Genomic DNA, 15,109 nt, shown 5'->3' with positions numbered 1-15,109 from the left:
GATTGATTGAATTAACTGGTAAAATGGTTATTGTCATTTCTAAACTAAAGAGTGTGTGTGTGTTTTGTGTAGATGTGAACGAGTGTGCACAGTCTGCAGGTGTGTGTTCAAGGGGTGAGTGTGTGAACACCGCTGGGAGCTACAGGTGTGTGTGTCCATCTGGATACAGGAGCGTCAGTCAGCAGACCGGTTGCCAAGGTAACACCCCTGTCCCGTCGGTCATTATGGTGTGTGTTTGTACAGTGTACAGTAGTTGACTGTGTTTTATGCTCAGATATCGATGAGTGTGTGCAGAACCCCTGCCGCAACGGCCGCTGTGAAAACACACCTGGGAGCTACAGGTGTGTCTGTCGCCATGGTTACAAGCTCAGCAGAAACACCTGTATAGGTAAAAGACATACAGCACCGCCAAGTCTAGTCCAACACATGTACGGTGATGAAGTGTATGTAAACGTGTGTGTGTGTGTGTGTGTGTGTGTGTAGATGTAGATGAGTGTGAGGAGCCCCTACAGTGTCCTGGTCAGGAGTGCATCAACAGCCAGGGCTCGTACCGCTGTGTGTCCTGTCAGTCAGGATATGGACTGTTGAACCGGGTCTGCACAGGTACCAACTACGGAAAAACTAAAAAAAAAAAAAAAAAAAACTAATAAAGTGGACAGTTTCATTAGGATTTGTTCAACCTTAGACATTGTTATCGATGGAAATATGACCTCATCAAATATAACGAACACTGTCAGTAGTCTCTTATCCATTGAACCTCAAATTGCGCAAATACAACTTGCGCACATAAATTTGCCTAGTGGTAAAAAAAAAAAAGTATTATCGTCAAAACTCTCGGTTTTGGCTGGAAAGTTTTTGTTCTTGCAAGAGGTGGTTTTTTGGGCGTAGCGAATTTGGTATGTCGCGTAAAACTGCAGTGGATGATTATCATCTTCAATAACAGAGAATTTTCCATGCAGCCTACACGACATTAGTGCAGAATATGTGGCTAATGCTAATGCAGCCTACATGACATTAGTGCAGGATATGTGGCTGATGCTAACGCTAATGCTAATGCAGCCTACATGACATTAGTGCAGAATATGTGGCTGATGCTAATGCTAATGCAGCCTACGCGACATTAGTGCAGAATATGTGGCTAATGCTAATGCAGCCTACATGACATTAGTGCAGGATATGTGGCTGATGCTAACGCTAATGCTAATGCAGCCTACATGACATTAGTGCAGAATATGTGGCTGATGCTAACGCTAATGCTAATGCAGCCTACATGACATTAGTGCAGGATATGTGGCTGATGCTAATGCTAATGCTAGTGGACTGCTTTAGACACTGGAGGGCTGCTCCACTGCTTCAATATCTGTTCAATTTTAGAGGAAAATGGGAAATTAAAGCTTCTGTTTTGTAAAATGACCTGTAGTGATACTTTCTACTTGTACTTCTAACCCCCCCCCCCCATATATACATCAGATTTCTGTCTTCTAATCATGTGTTTGTGCTTTTTGAAGATATCGATGAATGTCGCCAGGCTCCCTGCTCCAACGGTCACTGTGAAAACACACCTGGAAGCTACCGCTGTGTCTGTCACCATGGTTACAAGCTTCTGAACAACACCTGCACAGGTAAGTGGAAAACATTGAAGTGTCATATTTCAGTGGTCCAGTGTATATATAGTGTGTATGTATAGTACAGATATAGTACATATATAGTGTGTATATATAGTACATACTGTATATAGTACATATATAGTGTATACTTACTGTATTAAAACCAAAAAATTACTGTTTCCATTCTAACATCTATGTAACATTGGCAAGATCTATAACATCTATAATATCTATGGTATAACATTTATACAGGGTGGGGAAGCAAAATGTACAATATTTTGAGGCAGGGATTGAAAGACAGTGTATGACCAATTAGTTTATTGAAAGTCATGAGAATTTATTTGCCACAAGAAAATGTCCATAATAGAAAATGTTTTTATTCTATGTGTCCTCCTTCTTTCTCAATAACTGCCTTCACACACTTCCTGAAACTTGTGCAAGTGTTCCTCAAATATTGGGGTGACAACTTCTCCCATTCTTCTTTAATAGTATCTTCCAGACTTTCTGGTAATAGTTTTGCTCACAGTCATTCTCTTCTTTCCATTATAAACAGTCTTTATGGACACTCCAACTATTTTGGAAATCTCCTTTGGTGTGACGAGTGCATTCAGCAAATCACACACTCTTTGACGTTTGCTTTCCTGATTACTCATATGGGCCAAAGTTTGTGAAAAGGTATGGATAATAGTGTTAGGTATGATTATGACATCAGTATATGTTTGGGTTCAAAACAATTGACGTAGTGTCTGCTGAGAAAAAACAACTAAATGTTCAGTGTACATTTTGCTTCCCCACCCTGTAATATCTATGGTATAAAATCTACAATATTTATAATGTCTACAGTTTAATGTCTAACGTCTATAACTTGTATAATATCATGGTCATCAACATGTACATGATCATGTGGTGTGTAAGTTAGAAATGATTTTAAATGTTTCCACTGGTGTTGCAGTGTACACCTGACTGTTAGCTTTGTGTGTGTGTGTGTGTGTGTGTTCAGATGTCGATGAGTGTGCAGAACCTTCTCAGTGTCCTGGTCAGATGTGTATAAACACCATGGGCTCATACCGCTGTGTGTCCTGTCGACCAGGATACACACTGACCAACAGACAATGTACAGGTACAACACACACACACACACACACACACACAGTACACATACACTGTACACACACAGGTCTTTTTGTCCATTGTTCCTGTTTGTGTTTCTTTTTTCAGATGTTAATGAGTGTCGGAGGTCAGATATTTGTCCAGGTCAGGAGTGTGTGAACACAGAAGGGTCTTACAGCTGTGTGTCCTGTAAACAGGGACACCAGAGCGTCAACGGGGTCTGCACAGGTATGGAGGCAGCAGGGGTCAGGGTGGGTGGGGTCTGCACAGGTATGGAGGCAGCAGGGGTCAGGGTGGGTGGGGTCTGCACAGGTATGGAGGCAGCAGGGGTCAGGGTGGGTGGGGTCAGGGTGAGGGTGGGTGGGGTCTGCACAGGTATGGAGGCAGCAGGGGTCAGGGTGGGTGGGGTCTGCACAGGTATGGAGGCAGCAGGGGTCAGGGTGGGTGGGGTCAGGGTGGGGGTGGGGGGGGTCTGCACAGGTATGGAGGCAGCAGGGGTCAGGGTGGGTGGGGTCTGCACAGGTATGGAGGCTGCAAAGAGCAGGGTGGGTGGGGTCAGGGTCAGGGTGGGTGGGGTCTGCACAGGTATGGAGGCAGCAGGGGTCAGGGTGGGTGGAGTCAGGTTGGGTTGAGTTGGGTGGGGTCTGGTGGGGTCAGGGTTGGTTTGGGTGGGGTTGACTTTAACAGACCTCCATCCTGGGTTTCTGCAGATGTTGATGAATGCGAGGCAGCCGATGCGTGTGAGGCAGGACGAGCCTGTGTGAACACTGTGGGTTCATTCAGGTGTGAGTGTCCACCAGGGTTCAGGACCACCGGACTGAGGAGGCAGTGCACAGGTGGGTTCAGGGTCCAAGTCCAGTCCTCCTCCGCTGGGGTTTGGATCTGGGTCTGGGTCTGGTTCTGGTTCTGGTTCTGGGTCTGGGTCTGGTTCTGGTTCTGATTCTGGGTCTGGGTCTGGGTCTGGGTCTGGGTCTGGTTCTGGGTCTGGTTCTGGGTCTGGTTCTGGGTCTGGTTCTGGTTCTGGTTCTGGGTCTGGTTCTGGGTCTGGTTCTGGGTCTGGGTCTGGGTCTGGTTCTGGGTCTGGTTCTGGGTCTGGTTCTGGTTCTGGTTCTGGTTCTGGGTCTGGGTCTGGGTCTGGGTCTGGTTCTGGGTCAGCCTGTTGTTTCCTGTGTCCTCCTCAGATATTAACGAGTGTTTGGAGTCGGACTTCTGCTTCCCCAGAGGTGAATGTGTGAACACTGAAGGCTCGTACACGTGTGTGTGTTCACACGGGTTCACGCTGAGCGCCAACAGGACCGCCTGCCTCGGTGAGGTCACACTTAGCCCCGCCCTCATCAGCTGTCACTCACAGTCTGCAGTCAGTCACAGCTTCACACACAAACACACAGCCCAGTGTTTCAGCTGCTCTGTTTTCACACTGATGTAAAGGTGATGTCATGGTCGGCCCGTCTCCATGGTAACCTGTACGTCTAACTTGTGTGTGTTTTTGTGTAGATGTGGACGAGTGTTCGAGGCCGGGCGTGTGTGTGGACGGTCGCTGTGTGAACACTGAAGGCTCCTTCCAGTGCCAGTGTCAGACCGGCTTCGTCACCAACCCAGAGAAGACTGCATGTCTCGGTACTTATGTCAGTTTATATGAAACTGAAGCAGCAGAAAAAGGAGGAGGGGCTTTAATTCAGAGCATTTAAGTCAGTGGTTCTTAACCTGGGTTCGATCGAACCCTAGGGGTTCGGTGAGTCAGTCTCAGGGGTTCGGCGGAGGTCAAGACACACGCTCGACAACAGCAGAAGTCACACTGATTTGCAGTAAATATTCATTATTATTGTAGCCTGATGGAAATTAGGTGATGGGTGTGTGTTACAATGTGTGAATGCACATATGAAACTGGTGGGGTTCAGTACCTCCAACAAGGTTAAGAACCACTGATTTAAACGGATCAGAAAACTACGACAGCGCATTAGGCCACGTAGGAAAAATAAAAACACGTCACTATGAGAATAAAGTCAGAATATTTTGAGAATAAAGTTGTAATTAAAAAAAAAAATCTCATAATAGTCGTACTTTTATGAGGTTAAAGTTGTAATATTTTCAAAATAAATTCTCAATAATGCAATTAAAAAGTCATAATTTATAAATTGCCAGTTCCTCCTCCATAAAAAGAGACAAATTCCTCCAAATGTGGTTGGTTCTTATGACAAAACAAACCCAAGCATGTGTGAACTGTCTTCAAAGTCCTTCAACTAATGCTAATGTGTTGATGGTGGGCGGGGCTAATAGTCCCAGTATTTGGTGGGCGGGGCTAATAGTCTCAGTATTAAGTGGGCAGGGCTAATAGTCTCAGTATTAAGTGGGCGGGGCTAATAGTTTCAGTATTTGGTGGGCGGGGCTAATAGGCTCAGTATTTGCCCTTGGTGCGTAAACCCCAAATGACAGTAGAACCTCACAAAATGTTCCAAGTTCTACGTAATGCGATGAGTGGGTACTCCTAAATTATGACATTTTTACACTTGTTTTTAAATTACGTTATTCTCGTAAAATCAAGACTCTTTTTGTATTCGACTTTATTCTCATAAAATTACAGGTTTTGTCTCGATATTTTAGGACTTCATTCTCATAGTGACCAGTTTTTTTATTTTTTTCTGTGGCCCTAATTCATGTATTTATGAATTTATTCACCTTTATTTGACCAGGAAAACCTCACCCTTTTCTGTTTTTTCTCCTGTTGTCGTAGAACACTGATGTTCAGTAGTTCTTTTCATCAGTCTGTCGTAGATCTAATCAGACTCATTCGTGACGTTGACAGCTGTGTGTGTTTCAGTGGGTTCTGACCCGGTGGAGTTTCCTTCAGTTCTGTTTCTCTCATGGTGGTTTTGTTCTGACCTCATTAATGCTAACGTACAGAGGACCAGTGACCCCTGCTTAAATGTCTGTGTTTGACCTGCTTTTGTGTCTCAGATGTGGACGAGTGCATCTCCTCCAGTGGCTCCGTCTGTGGGTCGCAGCGCTGCGAGAACACCATTGGTTCGTTTCGCTGCCTGACGTCATGTGACCCCGGTTATCAGGTGTCGGCGAGCGGCACATGCGTCGGTGAGTCTGACTCCGCCCTCCACTACGTCTGTACATTCATTCAGAGTTAGTTTGCACGTGTTTTACATCCATGTTTGAAAAGTCTCACAGCGCAGGAGTTTTTTAGAAGTTCGTTATCGCTGTAAAAGTCTGTTTGTCCCTCGACTGAATCCTCAGTTCTCACTCATTCTGCATCTTCTAACTCTTTTTTTTTTTGCATGTTATTTTTTTTATTGAATTTGTGCATATTCTAACTCTCCATGTTCCCTGAGCACCGTTTCAGCCTCTGTTTCAGCTTCTGTTTCAGCCGCTGTTTCAGCCGTTGTTTCAGCTTCTGTTTCAGCCTCTGTTTCAGCCTCTGTTTCAGCTTCTTTTTCAGCCTCTGTTTCAGCTTCTGTTTCAGCCTCTGTTTCAGGCACTGTTTCAGCCTCTGTTTCAGCTTCTGTTTCAGCCACTGTTTCAGCCTCTGTTTCAGCTTCTGTTTCAGCTTCTGTTTCAGCCTCTGTTTCAGCCTCTGTTTCAGCTTCTGTTTCAGCCTCTGTTTCAGCCACTGTTTCAGCCTCTGTTTCAGCCTCTGTTTCAGCTTCTGTTTCAGCCACTGTTTCAGCCTCTGTTTCAGCCTCTGTTTCAGCGTCTGTTTCAGCCTCTGTTTCAGCCTCTGTTTCAGCTTCTGTTTCAGCCTCTGTTTCAGCTTCTGTTTCAGCCTCTGTTTCAGCCACTGTTTCAGCCACTGTTTCAGCTTCTGTTTCAGCCACTGTTTCAGCCACTGTTTCAGCCTCTGTTTCAGCCTCTGTTTCAGCTTCTGTTTCAGCCACTGTTTCAGCCTCTGTTTCAGCCTCTGTTTCAGCTTTCTCTTTCCTGTTGTGCTGTCGCAGTTATAACAAATGTTTTTTCTAATAAATACGTACAAATATAATGTGGAACAACATAACGTTCATCCACATACATGCTGTAGGTAAACACACACGTGTGTCGTCGTCCGTGTGACTGAACCTCACACTGTGTCTTTTTTCTGTCAGATGTGAATGAATGTTCCAATAAGACAGTGTGTGGAGAACACGCCTTCTGTCAGAACCTGATTGGAACATATGTGTGTGTGTGCGACCAGGGCTTCACCTCCACCGCCGACGGAAAGGCCTGTGTGGGTACGTTTCCACCTGAACATACACACACACACACACACACCTACACACACACACACACACCATTGGACACCTGTGCTAAACTTTACTAAATATCGAAAAAACGGAACAATTATAATAGATCAGATTTCTATAGCGTAGTCTGTATCTGTGTGTGTGTGTGTGTGTGTGTGTGTGTGTCTTCAGATGAGGACGAGTGTGTGTCTCTGCCGGACGTGTGCGGTTCTGCTCGCTGTGAGAACGTCGAAGGTTCGTTCATGTGTGAATGCGAACAACCAGGCGAGGAGTACGACAACACGGCCAGGAAGTGTGTGAACCCTGCAGGACCAGGTAAAGACCAACAACCTGTGGACCACCTGGACCTGGACCTGCACAGGACCGGTTCAGGTTTAAAGAACCCCAGGTCAGCGTTTATGGGCATTTAAGAAGGATCCAAGTGTAGAAGTAATACTGAGAATCCTCCTGGTTTAGGTGGTGAAGGGTCTGGGCCTGGGTCTGGGTCTGAGCCTGGGCCTGCGCCTGTGCCTGGGCCTGAGGCCGGGTCTGGGTCTGGGCCTGGGCCCGGGTCTGGGTCTGGGCCTGGGCCTGGGCCTGAGCCTGAGCCTGAGCCTGAGGCTGGGTCTGGGTCTGAGCCTGGGTCTGGACCAGGCCGCTTCAGGTCCATGATGTGGATTAGTGGGTTTCAGTGAATTCTACTAGACCTTCTGTCGAAGGACATGGGCCATTTCTAAATACCAAGAACGCAGAGTCTGGTCTTGGTCAGACCGGGTCTTGGTCAGACCGGGTCTTGGTCAGACCTGGTTTTGGTCAGACCTGGTCTTGGTCAAACCTGGTCCCAGAGGTGGGACCTCCAGTTAACTCCAGTCTGTCTGTAACTGAATGGCTGGTCCTGGTGACCTTTAACCCTGGTGACCTTTAACCCTGGTGACCTTTAACCCTGTCTCTGCTGTATTTACTCCATCTGCTCCAGAACAGATTTCCCTCAAATCACCACATGATTTGATTTCAATTAATTTGTTCTATTTACATGTTGTTCATATTTTTCATACATTTTGTAGATTTTTCAAAACTGGAACAAATTTTCATTCAGTCCCGTCTGATACAGACGTATTTCTCTGTATTCTGCCTCTGGCGTGTGTTCCAACATTATATCACATCATGCCGTTACGTTCATCGACTCCATTAAACATGTTTGAATTCAGTTTTCACAGAAGCCGCTGTTACATTCGACAGTAACACCAAGTGCATTATGGGGTATTTCCAGCCCAGTCTGTGGTTTAAGCAAGAAAAAGAACAATATCTGGGTATTCTATGGGTTCTAGGTTTGTACAAACTTTCAATTGGAACAGAACTAGGACCGACTGATGACGTTTCATGAGAACAGAAGAACAGATAAGAACGTGTGCGTCTGTAAACAAACGCCTGCTGTTCCAGATGCGGTTGGTCGTTGTGGAGGCGCTAATGCTCCAGTGCCGTCACTAATAAAAGGCCCAGTTGTCCTCCTGCTCTTCACGATGTATCTTATGTTCTCATTTATGTTTTCCAGCATCTTATCTTTTTTGAAACTGAGGATTTGGATCAGATTTAGTTTAACTCATGACTTTTTGAACTGTACAAACAAAGCACCTGATTGTTTATTAAATATCAGAGTTTTTCATTGAACTAAAATATTCAATGAATGCTTTTCTTCTGTGTCCTCCAGCAGGGACATTACCCTCCTCTCCATCGTCTTCCTCGTCCTCTTCGTCCTCTTCGTCCCCCTCCTCTTCGTTCCATGTCAGTGTGTTGGAGATGATGCTGCCCCCCCTCCCGGCGGCTCGTCCTGGTGAGCTGAGGGAGTGTTACTACAACCTGGCGGAGCGAGGCACCTGCAGCCTGTTGGCCACCAACACCACCCAGCAGGAGTGCTGCTGCACCGTGGGGGAGGCCTGGGGGCTGGGCTGCCAGTACCACACCTGCCCCCCCCTCGACACAGGTCAGACACAGCCCCAGCACCCCTTCACCTTCACCTTCAGACTGGGCACCTTTCCAGATCAGTTTGAGTGCAAATGTTGAAAAGAAGTTACTATACCCCATTAGTTCAGCACTCAAAGGCAGCCACACTACCATTGTGCTGTTAGGATGCTGGACAAGACAAGTTAAAAAAAGAAAAAAAAAAGTTACTATACCCCCACCCACCCATAGGGGGTATGTAGTATATACGCCCACCCACAGGGGGGTATATAGTATATATACACTAAAATATCCTTTTGATGCTGAGTTTGTGTTCTGTTTGTGTTGGTACAGCTGAGTTTCTCAGTCTGTGTCCGAATGGTCGAGGATACGTCAGTACTGGACCTGGAGCCTTCAGCTACAGAGGTAAACATCTACCCCATCCACCCCCCACAGCAGTAGTAGATGGTACTACTAGTACCATGTACTGATAGTAACAGTTGTAATAAGGGTCCCCTTCTGCTGCAGACGTCTGCTTATATGTAAACATGGTTGTCTTTGTGTCCAGATGTGGACGAGTGTAAACGCTTCCATCCAGAGGTTTGCAAAAACGGTGTGTGTGTCAACAACATTCCTGGGTACAACTGTTACTGCTCCAGTGGATACGTGTACAACAACACACTGTTGGAATGTGTGGGTGAGGACACATGTGGACGTCTGACCGTCCAACAGGACTGGTGTTTGAGGACTTAGATCTAGAAGCATCAGTAGGACACTGTAAACATCTGTAAACATCTGTAAACGTCTGTTTGTGTCTCAGATCATGACGAGTGTGAAGAGGAGAGTTGTATCGGAGGTGTTTGTGTCAACACGGTGGGTTCTTATTACTGCAGCTGTCCTCATCCTCTGGTCCTCGACGACACTCAGAGGAACTGTGTCAACTCCTCCCACCTCACTGTGGGTAAGACAGTCACACCTGTACCGCCAGGACAGGGGTTCCCATGGTAACCAGAGTAACTCCACAGGTGAAGCTGATGTTTATGTGATGTTAATGCAGAGAAATTAAAACACAAACAAACCTGAACATAAACTACAGCAGAAAAATATCCAATCTCAAACATCATTTAGAATTGAAACAAAGTTTATTTTTATGAAACTTGTCTGTTACTGAGCCCAAATGTCTGTACATTCAAAAGTTTAGTCTAAAACAGGCCTTATACTGCAGTTTTATTACATGTCAGAGGAATTATCCACTGGTTTAATTCTGGATCAGTGAACATCTGCAACATCACCACATGAAGAACCGTCACAAGAACAGAAACAAGAGTGAATCCACCAGCCAATAGGACGCAGATGAACCCTAGAGTTAAGGTTAAGGTTAGGGGTCAGGGTTAACCCTAGGTTAACCTCAGGTTAGAGTTAACCCTAAATTAACCTGAGATTAGGGGTCAGGGTCTGTGAAAACCAGAACCAAACTGAACCAAACCATAACTGAACCGAACCACTTGAGCAATAAACCACATCAGCAGAGACCATGTGTTTTCATTCTGTTACATAATCATTTGTTTTGCTACAGTTCTTCATGTTCCTCATCTTTCCTCTGTTTTTCAGACTAAACTACAGATATTTAACTACAGATGTTTGGAGTCAGTCAAACACACCCTGTGCTTTGGACTCACTTATTCCAGTGTAAATAAGTGTTGTGTGACGTGTGTTGTGCAGATGAGAACCTGTCGCTGTGTTGGCAACATGTGACGGCAGACCTGGTCTGTCAGAGTCCTCTACTGGGGGCCCAGCTCACCTTCATGGACTGCTGCTGTCTCTATGGAGACGGATGGGGGATGGAGTGTGCCCTGTGCCCCGCCACTGACTCAGGTTTGAACTGAACCTTTATTTAACCAGACAAAACCCCACTGACACAGAGATGGGTTTTATAAGGACGACCTGGTCCAGAGGTCAGAGGTCAGCAGCACACACACACACACACACACACACCTTGCTGTTCAGTGGGTCCTCATACTGGTCTCTGGTCTTTGCAGATGACTACGCCTCCCTGTGCAGTTCAGTTCTTCCTCTGTATCCTGAAAGTTACCCAGACTCACCTGGACCTGGACCTGGACCAGGAAGGGCAGGAGGTACCAAACACTGTCATTAGTTTGAAAATGCTCATCTATCTATCTATCTATACATATATATATATATATATGTATATATATATATATATATATATATATATATACACACACACACACACAAAGTATTAGTTACATTTTCATATTAAGAATTACTTATACATTTACATGTACAATACTTAGAGCTGAGTTTTGCAAGAATGTACTGATAAGAAAAATGCCCCCCAACCCCCATCCCCCCAGCTCCTCCATACTTCTCTCCTTTCCTTCCTCCGGACTCCTTCCGTCCTCCCGTCCTTCCTGGGACAGACTTCTCTCGTCTGGACTATGATGACTACTCTCCACCAGGGGGGGCCAGGTCTGCGTTCAGAGGGAGGACTCCCCCCACCTACAGTCTTCCTGAGGGAGCCTATGGCAGGTGAGCTCAGGTTTAAAGGGTTCTAATACACAACACAGTCACCTCCTTTATGAATGTTGGATCATTTCTTACACCTGTTTGTCTTCATTATGAATCATTAATCATTTGTCATGTCCTCTGTGTCATATGGACAATATGTGATATTTGTACTTTAAAATATTACAGTATCATTCAAGGTTTAGAATAGAGAGCTCTGGAGTTCTATTCATGTGACCATTAGAGGGAGTAGTGAGTCACTCTGCTGGTCTCCACATGTCCTCACATGAGATGAGAACCTTTGAGAAACAACTGTTAGAGTCAAACAAAGTGACAAAGGCTGCATCTTTAAGCTGCAGCTAAAACTCATAGACGTCACTAAAATAACAGTTTTATAATGTTGACGTGCTGCGTCAGCTGATAGTTTACATTACAGCTCTGTTAGCTTAGCTCTGTTAGTTTAGCTCTGTTAGTTTAGCTCTTTGGGGTGGGGTCTCTGTGGTCTGGGTTTGCTCATAAATGGACTAAACCCAGCCTGTATTTGTGTCTCAGTGATGGTTACTACTCTGAAGGAGACTACGGACCTCCTGACGGATCCAGACCTCCATCTTTGCGCCTCCCCTCTGACCCCCGGGCTGAGAGGGCATTTGGGGCCCGCCCACCCCCTCCCTCCCGCCCTGATGGAGCTCCTCTGAGTCTGGCCCCGCTGCCCGGAGCTCCTTATGAGGAGGAGGAGGAGGAGGAGGGGGCATGGAGGCCTGGGCCCCCCTTTCCTCCATTCAGTGACAGAAGAGGAGAAGGAGGAAGAGGAGGAGCAGCTCCGAGGAGGGTGTATGAGAGTGAGTGAACTCGTGTTGTCATTGAAGATCTAGCTCCATCTACTGGGCAGTGAAGAAGATGCAGCTTAAAGATGAGTGATGAACATGAGGATGAGAGTGATCCTCATGTCCATCATGTCCATCACTTGTTGTGTTTCAGGACAGTATGAGCCTTATGCTGGCCTGAGTGCAGCAGAGGATTGTGGGATACTTCACGGCTGTGAGAATGGCAGGTGTATTCGTGTTGCCGAGGGTTACACCTGTGACTGTTACCAAGGATACGAGCTGGACATGACGTCTATGACCTGTATAGGTAATGTCTGCATGATTGTCTTCAGCACTTGGACAATAAATCAGACTCATAAACTATATTCAATACATAGAATTATTATTGTTATATTATTTAATAATATATGTACAAATACTGTATATCCTATTTCTTATCTTATTGCTGGGACCTGAGAACACGTTTCTTTCTTTCATGTGCTCCAGTGAATCCTACTATTACGCACGTTTCGTGTCCGTCCAGTGTCTGTCTGACCGATCGATGTTGTAGCACAGGAGGGCGTTTGTGCGGGTTTTCCTCAGCCTTCACACGCCCGATCGCCACCAAAGTCACCAAATGAATACAAACATTACCTGACTATCTACTAGGCACAATTTTATGTCCGTATTCGTTGTGAGGTATGCTGGGCACTTTCAGCCTCACATGTTATCGTACAATGGCACCATGGGTACAATGCCGCTAGTGAATGATAATACATGAACCTTAAACACCACTGTCATCCCTCCTTTCTTCTATATTTCTCTTTATCCTTTCTTCTGTATTTCTCTTTATCCTTTCTTCTATATTTCTCTTTCTTATATAAACTCTGATGGTACTGTGCTGGTACTTAGTTCTGCGTGTCTTTTTTTTCAGATATAAATGAGTGCGACGCTGCCGTCAGTCTGGAGTTCCCATGTGTCAACGCTCGCTGTGTGAACACAGACGGGTCGTTCCGTTGCATCTGCAGGAGAGGATACGTCATGTCCCACAGACCCAACCACTGTGTGGCTGCGTAGACCGAACTGGGCTGAACCGGACCGGACCGGACTCAGCTGAACCCAGGATGCTTTAGACTAGATTAAACTGGTCTGGACTCCATAAAGGTGGACTGGGCTGGATTTGGACCAAACTGGTCTGGGTGTACTGGGTACAGATCCAAATTAGACCAGACTAAACTAGAACTGACCAGAATAACATGTACTGGACCAAAATAACATCACATTGCACTAAAGCTAGAAAGGTTAGACTGGGCACAGGCTTGTATTGGTCCGTTTAACTAGACTAGAACCAACTAGTTTAAACAAAACTGAGTTTAAACACTTTTAGTTTGTGTAGATTCCACTATATTTATACAATAAATCCACTTATTTCAGCAACCAAATGAAATGTAAATGTGTCGCACTATCACACTATGTAACTAGACCGTATATAATGTGTAATTAAAACTAAAAAAAGAACCAAATGACACCATTATCACCAAAACACACATGTGAACAGCAGGACTCTGTAACCAACGCAGATGCATCAAACTAAGGTCATTCATACAAACGGTGGAAAACCTCCAGTATTCATCCAACTGTAGTTAAACACATGGAGCTGATAGGGCGTTGAGGTGAGGTCAAAGGTCAGGGGTTGTTTTCATAAATGCTTAGTGAGTTTTTGTTTGAGGCACAAAAAAATATGAAATAAGAATTTATTCGAATCATTAATATCTGCCCAGTTTAAAGGAGAGAAGAAGAAGAAGAAGAAGCCATGTTTGACCTGGTGACAGTTTGGAACTGAGCTGGAGTTGGACCCTGATGACCTCCAGGAGCCCGGAGAACTGGGAACTGGTTAGCTGGTAACTGGGTAGCTGTAACTAGGTAACTGGGTAGCTGGGGAACAGGGAACTGGTAGCTGTAACTAGGTAACTGGGAACTGGTAACTGGGTTACTGGTTAGCGGTTAACGGGGTAACAGGTTAACTGTACTGAAACCAAGCGGAGCCCACAGTGAACTGAGCCAAAGCCATGGTGGTGGATGTTTGTTTGACTGAAGGTTCTGCTGTAAACGGTGGACAGAACTGGAGTGAAGGTAAAATAAATAAACTGAACCAGACTAGACTAAAACAGAAACACTGAACTCAACGAACTTCAGAAATGACAGATTTTTATTTTATCTTATACCTGGATAAAAGTGACCACAGGTGGAAGGTTAATGTCAGTTGTTTTCATACCAGGTGTAAACACAGATTTGGACGAATAATAATAATAATAATAATAATAATCACCAGTTTACAGAGTTCACCACGTACATGTGACACAGCACCAAAAAGTACAATAAAACTGAAAGGAAGAGAAAATATTATCTTACTTTATGCAAATGAAGAATAAATGTAATTTTATTTAGCTGTTTCTAATGTTAGCAAACGGTGGCTAAGCTAACATTTTATAGCATGCAATTCCATTTAGCCTAAATAGTGATAAAAGCTGTAAAAACTATCACACAAGTATGTTCTGATATTTTCCCAGTCAAGTCTCTTCTGAATTTCATTATCCTTATATTTCTGTTTTAATTATTAAAACTTATTTCTCTCACTTTCGAAGTCCGTTGTAACGAGCCATTTGGTAGCTTAAAACTAGCAGCTAAAGTTAGCATGATAACTGTCCAAGCTAGTAACACACTGGCTACAATAAACTGAAGAAGGAGAAGCAGAAGTACACAATAGGTGTCAAAAAAGGAATTAGCCATCAAACATACAAACAGAGTTGAATTCAGAGACAAAAAATTTGGATACTTAATTTCAGTGCAAAAAAATTCAATGCTAGAAATTCAATAGCTTTTATAATTCAAAATCTGATGAGACAGATTTACTTCCATAGGT

The 15,109-nt window shown here is 44.8% G+C and overlaps 1 protein-coding gene across 1 annotated transcript in view; it reads left to right on the top strand.

Annotated features, from left to right (window-relative positions):
- Positions 1-13,744, top strand: part of ltbp4 (latent transforming growth factor beta binding protein 4) — a 55,237-nt gene extending 41,493 nt beyond the window's left edge. The window contains exons 15-36 of the mRNA XM_030152936.1: positions 73-198; positions 275-388; positions 484-603; positions 1,509-1,622; positions 2,608-2,727; positions 2,826-2,945; positions 3,428-3,553; positions 3,899-4,024; positions 4,212-4,334; positions 5,673-5,804; positions 6,803-6,928; positions 7,112-7,255; positions 8,628-8,900; positions 9,212-9,283; positions 9,426-9,554; positions 9,678-9,818; positions 10,580-10,732; positions 10,897-10,992; positions 11,233-11,407; positions 11,936-12,222; positions 12,362-12,514; positions 13,121-13,744. Of these exons, the coding sequence (XP_030008796.1) occupies positions 73-198; positions 275-388; positions 484-603; positions 1,509-1,622; positions 2,608-2,727; positions 2,826-2,945; positions 3,428-3,553; positions 3,899-4,024; positions 4,212-4,334; positions 5,673-5,804; positions 6,803-6,928; positions 7,112-7,255; positions 8,628-8,900; positions 9,212-9,283; positions 9,426-9,554; positions 9,678-9,818; positions 10,580-10,732; positions 10,897-10,992; positions 11,233-11,407; positions 11,936-12,222; positions 12,362-12,514; positions 13,121-13,263 (3,113 nt within the window). The 3' untranslated portion in view covers positions 13,264-13,744. The remainder of the gene's footprint in view (positions 1-72; positions 199-274; positions 389-483; positions 604-1,508; positions 1,623-2,607; positions 2,728-2,825; positions 2,946-3,427; positions 3,554-3,898; positions 4,025-4,211; positions 4,335-5,672; positions 5,805-6,802; positions 6,929-7,111; positions 7,256-8,627; positions 8,901-9,211; positions 9,284-9,425; positions 9,555-9,677; positions 9,819-10,579; positions 10,733-10,896; positions 10,993-11,232; positions 11,408-11,935; positions 12,223-12,361; positions 12,515-13,120) is intronic.
- The last annotated feature ends 1,365 nt before the right edge of the window (positions 13,745-15,109 follow it).

Source organism: Sphaeramia orbicularis, chromosome 13, assembly GCF_902148855.1.
Source record: "Sphaeramia orbicularis chromosome 13, fSphaOr1.1, whole genome shotgun sequence".
In the NCBI taxonomy this organism is placed as follows: Eukaryota; Metazoa; Chordata; class Actinopteri; order Kurtiformes; family Apogonidae; genus Sphaeramia; species Sphaeramia orbicularis.
Note: the sequence above shows the minus strand (reverse complement) of the source record. Positions and strands in the feature narration are given on the sequence as shown.